The sequence below is a fragment of the Eschrichtius robustus genome, chromosome 14, assembly GCF_028021215.1.
Source record: "Eschrichtius robustus isolate mEscRob2 chromosome 14, mEscRob2.pri, whole genome shotgun sequence".
Classification (NCBI taxonomy): Eukaryota; Metazoa; Chordata; class Mammalia; order Artiodactyla; family Eschrichtiidae; genus Eschrichtius; species Eschrichtius robustus.
The window spans coordinates 71,759,903-71,775,617 of NC_090837.1; the positions used below are offsets into that span (position 1 = coordinate 71,759,903).

The window sequence follows — 15,715 nt, forward strand, 5'->3', positions numbered from 1 at the left end:
ATTTTAGTGATCAGAAAAAAAAAAAGAGATCTAGTCTAACTGGGTGGTCAAGGAAATCTGCACAGAAGAAATGGACTTTCTTCTGGACTTGGAAGAATGGGGGGATTTTGAAAGGTACAGGTCACGTGGGTTGAGGAATGGCTTCAGACCCCTCTGGTAGCCCTAGAGACTGGAGGAGTAGGTCCCTTGTGTCAGGACAGACCTCAGTCCTACTGGGACCTCCATCCAGCCTTGGTCAAGTCCCTGAGGCCCCATCCTGACTCACCTGTTCTTTCCCTTTCCTTTCACCAGTCGCATGATCCATGAGTGGCCACCGCATGGAAGAGATGTCTGACACTCACACTCACAGCAGTCCTCTCCTGGCAGAGCCTCCTTCCAGCAGACACAAACTCTATGAGTCAGAGTTTACCAGCCCTAGCTGGCCCTCAAGCCCCCAGGATACACACCCGGCCCTGCCCCTCCTGGAAATGCCTGAAGAAAAGGTGAGGAACGTCCCACCCAGGGTGTTTCCCAGGTGGGTGGTGGGAGGAAGAGTGTAGAAAGATGCTGCTCTCCCAGCACATGTGACCTAATGCCCATGGAGGTGAGGAGATTCTGCCCCCCATACGTGCTCACACCCACAATCAGCCCTACTTGGCCTTAGATGGAAAATGTGGCTCTGTGTGTGACATGATTTTAAGGACAAGTAGAGAATGCACACACACACATACCATTCTTCCAACCAGTCCCCAAAATCTTTCCCCTTACACCTGCTCCCTTGAATTACTCTACTATCTCCAAAAGGAAGCCCTCATTCAAACACAGGCCTTTAGCACTCCTTGGACCCAGCAGCACCGAGGCAGCCTGGCTAGCTACAGATTCAGTGGAAGAGGACCCAAGACTGCTTAGGTTTTTTAATGAGATGTAATTCAGGTACCGTAAAATTCACGCCTTTAAAGTATACTTACACTGTTTTTTAGCATATTTACAAAGCTGTGCAAACATCATCATTATCTAATTCCAGAATATTTTTATCACCTCAAAAAGAAAATCCATACTCATTAGCAGTCAGTCTTCATTCCATCCTCCCCCCAACCCCTGGCAACCACCAATCTACTTTCGGTCCCTATGGATTTGCCTATTCTGTACCTTTCATATAAATGGAATCATATAATATGTGGCCTTTTATGGTTGGTTTCATTCATTTAGCGTAATGTTTTTGGGTTCTTTCAGTAGATCATTCCTTTTTATGGCCAAATAATATTTCATTGTACGAATATACTGTATTTTATTTATCCATCAGCTGATGGACATTTGGGTTGTTTCTGCTTTGAGGCTGTATAAGTAGTAATCCTACTATAAGCATCTGTGTAGAAGTTTTTGTGTGGACACGTTTCTATTTTTCTTGGGTATATACCTAGAAGTGGTATTTCTCGGTCATATGGTAAATCTATGTTTAACATTTTAACGAACTGCCAAACTGTTTTCCAAAGTGGCTGCATTAGTGTATATTCTCACCAGCAATGTGCACATCGTGCCACTACACCTCCTCACCAAAATGTGTTGTTGTCTTTTTTGTTACAGCCTAGGTGAATGTGAAGTGGCATCTCATTGTGATTTTGATTAGCATTTCCCTAATGGCAAATGATGTCAAACATCCTTTCATGTGCTTACTGGCCACTTGTATATCTTCTTTGGAAAAATGTCTTTTCAAACCTTTTGCCCATTTTTTAAATTGGGTTATTGGTCTTTTTATTGTGGAGTTGTAATCATTCTTTTTATATTCTGGATATTAGACCCTTTCCAGATATATAATTTGCAAATAATTTCTCCCACTCTGTAGGTTTTCTTTTCACTTTCTTGATAGTGTCCTTAGAAGCAGAGTTTTTAATTCTGATTAAGTCCAATTTATCTATTTTTTCTTTGATTGCTTATGCTTTTGGTGTCATATGCAAGAAACCATTTTCTTATCCAAGGTCACAAAGATTTACTCCAATGTTTTAATCTAAGGGTTTTATAGTTTTAGCTCTTACATGTAAGTCTTTTATCCATTTTGAGTTCCTTTCTGTATATGATATTAAGTAGGGGTCCAATTTTAATATTTTACCAAGTGGATATCCACTTGTCCCAGAATCATTTGTTAAAAAGATTATCCTTCCTCCACTGAATTGTCTTGATATTCCTATCACCAATCAATTGACCATAAATGTATGGGTTTGTTTCTGGACTCTCATTTCTATTGAACTGATTTATATGTTTATCCTTATGGCAATACCGCACCACCTTGATCACTGTAGCTTTGTAGTAAGTTTTGAAATCAGAAAGTATGAGTTCTCCAACTTTGTTCTTCTTTTTCAAGATTGTTGTATCTATTCTGAGATCCTTAAATTTCCATATGAATTTTAGGATCCAACTTTCAATTTCTGAAAAAAAATAAAGATAAAAAGGCAACTGGCATTTTGATAGGGATTGTGTTAAATCTATACATCAATTTGGAGAGTATTGTCATCTTAACAATATTAAGTCTTCCAGTCCTTGGACATAGGTTATCTTTCCTTTTATTGAGTCTTTAATTTCTTTCAATGATGTTTTGTAGTTTTTAAGTGTACAGTCTTGCACCTCTTTTGTTAAATTCATTCCAAAATATTTGATTCTTTTTCATGCTGCATAAATAGAATTGTTTTCTTAATCTTATTTTTCAATTGTTCATTGCCAATGTATAGAAATAAATTTGTTTTTGTATATTGATTGTCTATCCTGCAAACTTGCTGAACTCATTCATTATCTCTAATAGTTTTTTTGTAGATTCCTTAAGGATTTTATGTATAAAAGCTTGTTTCATCTTCAAATAGAGATAGTTTAAATTCTTTCTTTCCAATATGGTTCCCTTTTGTCTGTTTTTTTCTTACCTAATTCCTCTGGCTAGAACTTCCAGTACAGTGTTGAATAGTAGTGACAAGAGCACACATCTTTCTCTTGTTCCTGATCTTAGAGGGAAAGCATCCAGTCTTTCACCATTAAGTTTGATATTAGCTGTGGGTTTTTATTATTAGGTTGAGGAACTTCCTTTCTATTCCTAGTCTGTTGATTGTTTTTTATCAGGAAAGGTTGCTTAATTTTTCAAATGGTTTTTCTGTGTTTATCAAGATAATCATGTGAGTTTTTTCTTTATTCTATTAAACAATCTGTTGATAGTTTTTATAGGTTGAAACAGCCTCAAATTCTTAGAATTCTCTTTTGGTCATAATCTTTTTTATATCCTGCTTGGATTTGTTTTGCTAGTATTTTGTTAAGGATTTTTGCATCTATATTCATAAAGCATATTGGCCTATAGTTTTCTTTCTTGTGATTACTTTGTCTGGTTTTGATATCAGGATAATAGTAGCCTCATAGAATGTGTTAAGAAGTGTTCCCTTCTCTTCTACTCTTTAGAAGATATTGGTATTAATTCTTTAAACATTTGGTGCAATTCACAAGTGAAGCCACCGGGACTTGGGGTTTTGTGAGAAATTTTGGTTTGGTTTGGTTTGGTTTTTAACTAATTCAGTTGCTTTAATTTGTTATGAGTCAATTCAGATTTTCTATTTCTTCCTGAGTCAGTTTTGGTAGTTTGTGGCTTTCTAGGAATTTATACAGTTCATCTAGGTTATCTAATTTGTTAGCATACAATTATTAATTTCTTTATAATCCACTTCCTTATAATCCTTTCTTTTTCTTTAAGGTTGGTAGTAATGTACCCTCTTTCATTTCTGATTCTGGTTATTTCAATCTGCTCTTTGTTTTCTTTGTCAAACTAGTTAAAAGTTTGTCAATTTTGATCTTTCCAAAGAACCAACTTTTCCTTCCTTCTATTTGTTTTGGGTTTAATTCGCTGTTATTTTTCTAGTTTCTTAAAGTGAAAGGTTAGGTTGTTGAGATATTTCTTCTTTTTTAACATAGGTATTTATAATTACAAATTTCACTCTACTCACTGATTTAGCTGCATCCCATAAGTTTTGGTGTGTTGTGGTTTTGTTTTCATTCATCTCAATGAATGCAATATTTTCCAATTTCTCTTCTGATTTCCTCTCTGATCCATGTATTATTTAGGAGTGTGTTGTTTAATTACCACATATTTTCCAAATATCCTTCTATGTTTGATTTCTAATTTCACTCCATTGTGACCACAGAACATATTGTGAATGATTTCAATCCCTTTACTGATATTTTTATCAGTAAAAATGTTTTACTTATTTTATGGCCTAGCATGGTCTATATTGGAGAAGGTTCCATGTGCACTACACAAGGTATATTCTGCTATTGTTGGGTGAAGTGTTCTATAGATATGTATTAGGTCTAGTTAGTTTATAGTGTTGTTCAAGTTTTCTATTTCCTTGATCTTCTGTCTAATTATTCTATCCATTTTTTCAAGTGGAGTATAGAAGTCTCCAATTATTATTATTGAGTTGACTTTTCCTCCCTTCAATTCTGCCAACTTCTGCTTCATGTATTTTGGGGCTTTGTTAGACATGTAAGTGTTTATAATTCTTATATCTTCTTCATAGATTGATCCTTTTATCATTAAAATTGTCTTTCTTACTCTCTAGTAACAATTTTTGTCTCAGCAAAAGGTCTATTTTGCTGATCTTAGTATAGTCACTCCAGCCTTTTTTTTTTTTTTTGGTAACGGTTTGCACAATATATCTTTTTCCATACTTACAATCTATTTACATATTTGAATATAAATTGTGTCTCTTGTAGACAAGATATAGTTGTATAACTTTTTAAATTCCGTTCTGCCAATTTCTGTCTTTTAATTGAAGTGTGAATCCATTTATATTTAATTTAGTTACTGATAAGGTAGGATTTATGCCTGCCGTTTTGCAATTTGTTTTCTATGTCTTTTTTCTGTTTCTCTATTATTTCACTACGCCATCTTTTGTCTTAAACAGATATTTTCTAGTGTATCATTTTAATTCTTCTGTCATTGTTTTCTATATGTTTCTAGTTATTTTCTGAGTAGTTGCCCTGGGTATTACAATTAAACATCTTAATTTATAACAATCTAGCTTGGATTAAAACCAACTTAATTACAATATTATCCAAAAGCTGTGTTCCTATGTAGCTCTATCCCCACCTCCTTTGTGCTGTTACTGTCATACAAATTACATCTTTATACATTGTATGCCCACCAACACAGACTTACAATTGTTTTATGAAGTTGTCTTTACATCAGAAGGGGAAAAAGAGAATTACCAAAAATACATTTATACCGTCTATTATATTTACCTATGTAGTTACCTTTACCAATGCTCTTTATTTCTTCTTGAGATACTAGTGTCCTTCTTAGTGTCCTTTCATATCAGCCTGAAGGACTCATTTTAATATTTCTCATAGGCAGGTCTACTAGCAATAAATTCTCTCAGTTTTCATTTCCCTCAGAATGTGTTAATTTCTCCTTCATTTTTAAAAAACTGTTTTGCTGAATATAGAATTCTTGATTGACAGTCTTTCTTTCAGCACTTTCAATATGTCATTCCACTGCCTTCTGACCTCCATGGTTTCTGAAATTGGATGTTAATTCTATTGAGGATTTCTTGTATGTAATGACTTGATTCACTCTTGCTGCTTTCAAGAGTCTATACAAAATTACTCTTGTCTTTGACTTTTAATAGTTTATGATATGTCTAGGTGAAGATCTCTTTGAGTTTATCCTACTGGAAGTTTGTTGAACTACTTGGATGTGTCTATTACTGATTTTCATCAAATTTGGGAAGTTTTCAAATATTCCTGCCCCTTTCTCTTTCCTTCCCTTCTGGAATGCCCATTATGCATATGGTGGTACACTTGATGGGTCCCACAGGTCTCTGAGGCTATGTTCATTTTTCATCTTTCTGTTTTCTTTCTGTTCCTCAGATTGGATAATCTCAATTGACTTGCCTTTAGGTTTTCTGATTCTTTCTTCTGAGTGCTCCAAGCTGCTGTTGAGCTCCTCTAGCAAATTTTTCATTTCCATTTTTATACCTTTCAACTTCAGGATTTCTATTTGTTTCTTTTTTATAATTTCCTGTTTATTGATAATCTCTATTTAGTGAGATTGTTCTCATATTTCTCATACTCTCCTTTAGTTTTTAAACATGGTTTTCTTTTGTTCCCTGATGATATTTTAAGGTGATTTTAAATCTTTGTTTCATAAGTCTGGCCTTCCTCAGGGACAGTTCCTATTGATTGCTTTATTTCCCTTGTCTCATACTTTCTTGTTTCTTTGCATGTCTCATAATTGTTTGTTAAAAAACTGGATGTCTTAAATAATGTGACAACTCTGGAAATCAGATTCTTCCCTCTCCCCAGGGTTTGTCGTTGCTGGCTTGTTTGTTTAATGGCTTTTCTGGACTAGTTCTGGAAAGTCTTTATTCTTTTGTCATTTGTAGCCACTGAAATCTCTGTTCAGTCAGCTTAAAGTTTAGCTAATTATTGGACAGAGATTTCCTTAAATGTCTGGGATCAGTAAGCTTCTCAGTCTTTGCCAAGGAGAGCTGTCTGTGTGTTGGGGCATCTTCAACACTCACCTAGGCAGTTTTCAACTCCACCTAGCCTTTAATTTCTGCTTGCATAGAGATTCAAACTCAGCCAGAGGTGAGAGCTTAGGGCATTCTCAGGTCTTTCTTGAGCATACACACTATCCTGGGCGTGTGCAAGCCCTACACATGCATGAGGTGTTCTAGATTCACAGCAATATGCCCAAGCCTTTTAAAGCTCCCTTTGGACATCTCATTCCCCAGTTTTTCCTTTTAAGCTTTCTGATTAGCTTCTTGTTTTCCTCAACTGTTATCCACCGCCTCCGGCACATTTTTTTCCAGTGTTCTCATTGCCTTAATGGAGGAGAGAATTTGAGGTCCTCACTTCACCATTTCTACTGACATCTTCAGGACATTTAAGTTTTGATGCAGTGATGAGGTTAGAGAAATCTGTAGACCATCAGTATACAATAGTAACATAATATGAGCCACACATGTAAGTTTAAATTTATATTAACTACATTTTAAAAAGTAAAAAGAAAAAGAAGCAGGTGAAATTTATTTTTATTTTATTTTTTATTGAAGTATAGTTGATTTACAATGTTGTGTTAGTTTCAGATATACAGCACAGTGATTCTGTTATATATATAGCTATATATATATATTATTGTTCAGTTTTATATATATATATATATGTTCTTTTTCAGATTCTTTTCCATTATAGGTTATTACAAAATATTGAGTATAGTTCTCTGTGCTATATAGTAGGTCCTTGTTGGTTATCTATTTTATATATAGTAATGTATATATGTTAATCCAAACTAACCATCCCTCCCCCCACTTCCCCCTTGGTAACCATAAGTCTTTTTTGTAAGTCTGTGAGTCTATTTCTGTTTTGTATATAAGTTCCTTTGCATTATTTTTTCTTTAGATTCCACATATGAGCAATATCATATATTTGTCTTCCTCTGACTGACTTACCTCATCTAGTATGATAATGTCAAGGTCCATCCATGTTGCTGCAAATGACATTATTTCATTCTTTCTTATGGCTGAGTAATATTCCATTGTATAAATATACCACATCTTCTTTGTCTATTCATCTGTTGATGGACACTTAGGTTGCTTCCATGTCTTGTCTATTGTAAATTGTGCTGCAATGAACATTGGGGTGCATGTATCTTTTTGAATTATGTTTTTCCCCGTATATATGCCTAGGATTGGGATTGAAGGATCATATGGTAGTTCTGTTTTTAGTTTTTTCAGGAACCTCCATACTATTCTCCACAGTGGCTGCACCAATTTACATTCCCACCAACAGTGTAGGACGGCTCCCTTTTCTTGACACCCTCTCCAGCATTTATTATTTGTAGACTTTTTGATGATGGCCATTCTGACTGGTGTGAGGTGATATCTCATTGTAGTTTTCATTTGCATTTCTCTTATAATTAGTGATGTTGAGCATCTTTTATGTGCCTTTTGGCTATCTGTATTAATCAGGTGAAATTAATTTTAATAATATATTTTATTTAGCCTAATATATATGAATACATATATTATTATTTTAATATTTAATCAATATAAAGTATCACTGAGATCTTTTACACATTCTTTTTTCGTACTAAACCTTCAAAACCTACTTCGAGCACATCTCAGTTCAGATCAGCCACATTTTAAGTGCCAAGAGCCACATGGATACTATATCGGAAAGCACAGTTTTAGAGCAGGAGTCCTGACCCAGGCATCCATAGACAAGATTGACGGGGATATGAACTTGGATGGAAAAAATAATTTATCTTTATTTTCACTAACCTCCAATGAACTTTAGCATTTACTTCAATTATAAATATAAGCAAAGAACAACAGCCGTATTAGTAGTACCTGAGATTTTTGTCATTGTCACATGATTGGGTTCCCCCAGAAAGCTGACTCTGAGATGGAGAGTTGGATGTAAGAAGTTTACTGGGGTGTGTTCTTGGGGTCAGTACTTGTAAAGACGTAAAGGCAGCAGAATTAGGCAGAAGTTGGGCTGTGATGCAGTCACAATAAAGGCCTCAGGTGAGCCTACGGTGAGTTCTGGAGCTAGAATGGCCCTATAGAGTTGTCATCCCACATAGTCACTCATCAATACTTTAACTTATAATTGGTATTGGATCTGCTGCTCCTATATGCATAGCAGGTTTTTTTTTTTAATACTGTGATAACTGCATTTCAATATAATTGGTTTTCGTTGCAATCTTATTTATTTTATTCATTTACAAACATTCTGGAAGGAAGTCCACAGGCCTACCAAACTGCCAAAAGGGATCCATGGCAAAAAAAGTTAAGAACCCTGCTATGAGGAACGTGTAGAAGTCCTGGGAAGAGCAGGCCTGCGTGGGGCACTCTAGACAGCATTGCACAATGGACATTTATTTGTCTCATGATCCTCTATCTTTATCAAAAAATCTGACAATCTTCCCTACCCCCAAATGCCCCTGCTCTCAAAAAGCTATATTATTTGATGTTTTGTCATGGCTTCTCCTTAAAGGATCTTCGATCATCCAGCGAAGAAAGCCACATTGTGAAGATTGAAAAACCCAATGAAAAGGGTAGAAGAATAGAAAGTGGGGCAGCCCCTCAGGACTCTTCGGGCCAAGGGGGCATCAGCCTCTTTCAAGCTGTGGGTTACCTCACAGGCGAGATGAAGGAATGCAGGAGCTGGCTGAAAGGTAGGCCAATGCCCAGGGCAGAAGCAGCCAGGCCAGGCCAGGGAGCCAGCCCTCCCTCTGGCTTGGACTGAGGAAGCTGCTCCCGCACTCACCCATGGCAGGGCCCCCACATTTGAGGTGCTCCAGCTCAGGGCTGGCTCTGGGTGGCTGTAACGTATCCTACTACCTGAATTCCCATGGTTTCAGAATTCAGTGCATTCCACTGATTTTAGTTCTTTGCAAATTCTTCACTCCTACATGGAATAGATATAGGACAACCACATTAGCAACGTAGAAGCCATTTTCAAACAAACTGAATGGTCATTCCTTCACTTATTCCACAGCCATTTTTTATGTGCCAAGAAAATATTGGTCTCACCCTCCCCAATGTTCCAGATTCTTCCCTTTTAACATCATTCTTCTCCTAGTTTCCCTAAACTAAATGTTGCAACAAATATCCCTACCATACCCTCCCCCACCTGCCCCCCACTTGTATATGTTGTCCTGGAAACCAAACCAGAGAATGAGACAGAATGCATGTCAATACTCAATGTCAATACATAACTCAACGCTGATTTCACACCTGAGCTAAAATCATTTCTTTCCCAGCTTTTTTTTCTCCAGACTATATTCTTTGCTGCTCAGATACCAGCCCTCAACTGAGTCATACAGCTCTACACAAAAAGAGTTTCCTTCCCTCCCCACCTCTTCCTCTGGACCAATAAATTTCCCTTGGAATGTTCCTGGGGCTTCCTTACCAACCAAGCCGATGGCTGGAATAGCGTTAAATTGGTCTCAGCATGGTGCCTCAGTCTGTATGGCAAAACTGACACCACTGTGGACTGATTGTCAGGCCACGCAGAGATTCGGGCTGGGCGCCAGGTTGAATGAGGGAAAGTGTCCTGGCTAGTGCATCCCTGTCTGCCTTGGTTGCCTCGCCAGCCAGTGGTCCAGCAGGGAAGCACAAGCTGAACCCTGCTGATGACTCTGCCTGTCTCTTTCAGATAAGCCCCTGGCCTTCCAGTTCACAGACTGGATTCTGAGGGGGGCCGCTCAGGTGATGTTTGTCAACAACCCTCTCAGCGGACTCATCATCTTCATAGGGCTCCTGATCCAGAATCCCTGGTGGACAATTGCTGGGGGTCTGGGGACAGTGGTGTCAACTTTAACTGCCCTTGTCTTGAGCCAGGACAGGTGAGTTCCTCACTCTGAGGGTCTTGGGTTCTTGGGATAGACAGGTGGAGAAGTGTTTACTTGAGTGACCTTATCCTAGTATCAGCCAACCACAGTCTCCTGAGTATCGGCTTTAAACATGTCACTGGAGTTCTTTACACAGTTAAACTTCTCCTAAGTTCACAGCAAGTGACAGTACCAGGCTCCATCTGACTGTAGAGACTTCTGGAAACACTCCCTCGAAGGCAGGTGCAGAGGAACACTTAAGCTGCTCCTCCTTCATGGAGCCTACAATCTAGTTGAGGGAGATGAGACTAACAGACAAGAAATGTCTCAGAATAATACAAGACAGTGTATACTGGAAAGCTCAGAGAAGGCAGACCTCATTAAGTGTTGGGAAGCTTAGAGAGGGCAGCCTTGAGCTAGTAACATTGATGTGGGAGAGAGGAAGGCGAGAGGAGAGGGCAGTGAGGGGGTGGGGAGGTGGCATGGAGAAGGGAACAACAGGAGCTGAGAGGGGGCAGGTTGGGGGGAGGGCAGCTCTGCACCAGTGGCCACAAAGCCCAGTAATAACAACAAGTGCATTTTAGAGAATGGGACCATTTCCTCAGACTTTGCCGTATGTTATTCCAATGGTTCCCAAACTTTCCTGATGGCCAGAAACACCTGGAGTGATTGTTAAGAAATGTAGTTTCTCAGCACCGCCCCAGTCCCCCTCCCTCCCAGAGATATTCCCATTCAGTGGATCTGGAGGTGGGCGGTGTTTTGAACAAGATTCTCCTGGGTACTTCTGATGATCAGAGAGGTCTGGGAATGCCCATAGTCTCAGTTTTTTTTTTAATTTGGCGGTCACCAATTCATTTGTAGATCATGAATTTTTAAAAACAGGATTTTTTAAAATTAAAATAATAGAATAAAATAAAACAGATTAGAGTAATCCATATGTAGTAAAGGTAAATATTATTTTGTGAAATTTTTGTTTCAGTCATGTTGGGTGTGGGGTGGGGGGGTGAGAGAGAGAGAGAAAGAGAGAGAGAGAGAGAAACTGGGCCATACTATAAAATATGAACACATTCCTTCCTTACCATGGGGTACTGTCAAAAATATTGAAAAGCACTGTTGTGCCTTGTTACCTGTGATTCTTCCCGCCACTTCACAAGGCAGACAGTGAAGGTAAGAGGGTCCACATTTTGCAAGTGAGAGAAAGAAGGCCAGGAGGAGTAAGGCGCTCACGGAAGGAGCCACAGCCAGTTGATGGCAGGGTTCTGGCTGGGACACGTGGCCTGTGTCTTCTAGGCTGGAGGTCAGTGCTCTCCCTGGCACGTGGACAGAGTGGGCAGCAGAGCCGGGGGGCCCTGGTGACCCCAGAGCCTGGGGAGTGCTCCGAGTTGCTTGTGTTATGACCAACGCTGCACTCCTCCAGCCTCCCTGACATTCCAGCTCCACCAAGGCACAGGCGTGGGTGGAATTGTCTCCCATGAGAAGTGTCAGTGCCCCTCTAAGGTGGCCTTGGGGGACCACGCCAATTCTAGCTGGGAGGCCATACGAGATCAGATGAATAAGAGGCTGAATTCTTTGGGGTGTAGGTCTATTAGGTGACAGAAGAAATGGGCTCCAGCCAGGATTTGTGTCTCTGTTTCAAGCAGTGGGTTCCCTATTCCTTGCTGCCACTCACCTACAGCCTCACGGACAGCTGGCATAGAAATAGCCTCCGACAGGATCAGCTCTTGTCCTACTGTTCCATCACTATTCGCCAAAACTCCCCTGAGGTGAACTCCATCCAGCCCACCTACAGGAAACCCGTGCTTGGGGAAGAATCATTATTTTCAAGTGTGTTTGCATTTTCTCTATATTTTCTCATTTCTGTTCCATGTTAGAATTTCCACCTTCAAGAAGCCTGTGTCCCTTCCTGTTCTGACAGTCTAATTCGCCAACTTCTCTCCTGACCATAATCCACTGGAAAACTTGCCAAGCCATTCAAAGAGTTGCTCCATGGACTCTTTTTTTTGCTCCCAGTTCTATGAAGGAAACACACACATTCCCTGCCTAACCTTCCCAAATATCCTGATTAAGAATCTAAGACAAGTGTGCATTAGCTAAAAACCCAATCCCTCAGCTTGGTTTCCAAAGCCTTCTCTGACGGGCCTCACCCAACCTACCACGTAGCATCACACTCTTCCCAACTGAGCACTTTTGCTTCAGCCTAACTAATCCTACCCTTCCTGCAAATCCCTCCTCCTCCAGGGAGCCACCCCTGACTACCCCAGTGCTCTCTGAACCCTCCTTTCTCTCTGAAAAACCACAGAACTTACCCCCATACTATCTTGGATCATTCTCTGCTTTCTGAGTCTTCTCTCCCTGGCTATGTTCAGAACAGGAAGTCCATCTCAGATGTTCCATATTCTACCACGGTGCCTGGAAAAGATTCCAGCCTCATTGCTGGTAGGTCAGTGCCATGTTCTACATCATAGGCTCAAAGCTCTAGGCACCCTACATGACATGTGTACACGCACATCCTTCTGAGGAGCCCCAATTTCACCACTGTCCCCAGTGAACCACTGATGCAGCTGCATATCCTAGTCATAACCTCTACCAACCCCCTCCACCATCCCTACTCGCCTACCCCCAGAGGCCCTACCTCTTCTCCTTGTCCACCACTCCTGCTTCCCCCCACCCCCACTCCCCAGCCCTTACTTCTACTACCCCACCCCCACTAGCCCAAGACAGCCCTTTACCACTGCAGCCTCAAGCTCAGCAACATGATGCTGCAGTGTCCTTCTGGAACATGGTCCTAATGAAGGTCTTTTGGGCATTGAGGTTGAACCTAATTTTATATCTTTGATGGTCAGGGCAGGGATGGGGATATGAGGCAATGGGTCTCCTTTTGACAATCAAGCCAGAAGCCACCAGCGTTTTGACAGAGAAGGGTTCTGGGAGGGGACTCCCTACGGGGAGGGGCAGCTATGGAGGCAGCCCGTAGATGTCTCCCTAATTTTATCTCCCCTGGATTCCCTCATTTTATCCCTGCTATTCCTATACACCCAGCCACTGGGGCTGAGGTTCTCCCCCAGTATGGGTCATCAGTCTCTGCTCAGTTTGCCTGAAGCAACTGGTATTAAAACTAAAAATGTACTAAATTCTAACATGGAACAGAAATGAGAAAATATAGAGAAAATGCAAACACACTTAAAAATAATGATTCTTCCCCAAGCACGGGTTTCTCAGGTAGTTATTCTAGTCCTGAGGAGATTCTGAACTCCAGTGGTCTTCCCTGCCGCCCCGTTCTTTCTCAGCCCCCTGCCTGCCCCCAGCTGCCCCATATCTTCCTGGCCTTGGAGCAGCTAAAGACCCAGCTGTCCCATGTCCCATACAAGTGTCCCCACACAAGTGCCCCATGTTCAGCTTTTCTTGTTGGAAACTGTCTAGAGATGCTCTCCCACCCTCTCCCCTGCTCCCACTCCCTTAATCTAGCTGAGCTGATCTCCTGGTCACTCCAGAGCTGAAGGTTCCCCTATTCCACACCTAAGCTGTGGCCTCTGCCAGCCAGGAGCCTCCTCTGGCTAGAGCTCCCTTCCTCCACCATAGGGCACCACACTTCCAGGTGCCTCCGCCTCCAAAACGGTCAGTATCTGTGGTAGGATTTAACACACACTCACATCCATTCATCGACTGCTTGCCTAGAATGCTCCGCTCTGTGCACCAGACACTGTTGACTGTTGTTGACACTGACATCAGATAAGCTTTGACCTCAGGCAACTTTCAGTGGAGGGCAGGGCAGACCACAGCACACAAAGCTTATTCTCTGCAGGGGCCTTGCAATGTGATTTGTCCAGGCCCGTCCCTCACCCCATTCCCCTCTCCCCTTACCCAGCAGAGCAATGGGAAAGGTCAAGGGCAGTGTTTATTTGGATCAGGAAGAGAAGTTTAGGTGCATACAGGCATCTCTGATGAAGCAGAAGGAGACTCAAGCTTGGATTCTATGGTGCCTCTGGGCCCTCCTGCTGTGCCGCGGGGAAGGACATGGGCATCACAGCGGACTCGGCTTGTGCACTCTGGGGCCAACTTCAGAGACAGGGAAAGCGGCCAGATTCAGACAATTACAGTGTCACACAATGCAGTCAGAACACACTCTCTCCTCCTCCCTGCCTCCCTCCTTCCTCCTCCTGTCCTGTCTCTTTCACACACACACACACACACACACACACACACCCCTTCCCCATGACGCACCTCAGGTTTCTCTTAGATTTCCCTCTATATCAAGCAGTCTAAACTCCCCTGAGAAGCAAAGGGGAGCTTAGACACAGACAAAGTGCATTATTTAATTCTAGATCAGCAAGGGTAATCAAGGTGTGTGTGTGTGTGTGTGTGTGTGTGTGTATGTGATCTAGAAATGTGCCGGCAGCTGTGTGACTACCCTATATTCATTGACTAAGCTGACTTTTTTCTGTGAGCACCAGGAGGAACAGACCCAGTAAGTGCCAACAAATTCACACTGTACCTCTGTTTTCAACCCCAGGTCTGCCATCGCCTCGGGTCTCCATGGGTACAATGGGATGCTGGTGGGAATGCTGATAGCTGTGTTCTCTGAGAAGTTAGACTATTACTGGTGGCTTCTGCTTCCTGTGACCTTCACAGCCATGTCCTGGTGAGGCACCTCCTTCTTTCCGCTCTCAGACCTACAGGGCCCCAAGGTGCTGTGTCTGACACTGTTGTGGGGCCCAGTGTCTTCATAGTCAACCTGGTTTGTCTTTGTCTCGCAAGAGTCCATGAGTTGAGTTGCAACACAAGAGGATCATTTTGAGTTTGGAATAACACGGACCTTTCAAAGAGCAAACACTACATTTTTTTTACTGTGCTGATAACCTCCTCTGAATGATAGGCTTAGTAATAAAGGCTGACATTTATTGAGTATTTTCTACATGCCAGGCACAGTGCTAGGCAAGGGAGGACTATTACTGTCCCCAATTTACAGAAGGGAAGGCTAAGGCATGCAGAGGCTATGCAACCTGCCCCAGATGATGAACCGAGAGTCTGCACTATTCAACTCCAGCCTACATGGGAATCGTCTACCCCATGGCCTAACCAAGACCCAAAAGCTGAAACTCACTTGTGATAGAATCAGAGAGCTTTCTTGAAACAAAATGTCTATATTTAAAGCATAGAATCTTTGAACAAGAAGCATCAGTTGAGGTCTTGCTGTGCATTTGCCTCATTTTTCAGAAGGAATAAAAAAGTCAAGATGAAGGGTGTTAGGAACAAATAGGCCTTTTACACATGTAATGCTCAGTTCACTTGAACCTACAGTGAGTCTATAGCATCAAAGGGTCTGGTCGCACCCTCTGTAACATGGTGGCAGGAAGCCTGAGGGGAGCCCAT

General features: G+C 41.2%; 1 protein-coding gene across 1 annotated transcript in view; it reads left to right on the forward strand.

Moving 5' to 3' along the window:
• The first annotated feature begins 302 nt into the window (after positions 1-302).
• SLC14A2 (solute carrier family 14 member 2) overlaps positions 303-15,715 on the forward strand; it is a 56,063-nt gene continuing 40,650 nt past the window's right edge. Inside the window, exons 1-4 of the mRNA XM_068562289.1 lie at positions 303-482; positions 9,007-9,187; positions 10,171-10,360; positions 14,856-14,984. Coding sequence (XP_068418390.1) covers positions 303-482; positions 9,007-9,187; positions 10,171-10,360; positions 14,856-14,984 — 680 coding nt within the window. The remainder of the gene's footprint in view (positions 483-9,006; positions 9,188-10,170; positions 10,361-14,855; positions 14,985-15,715) is intronic.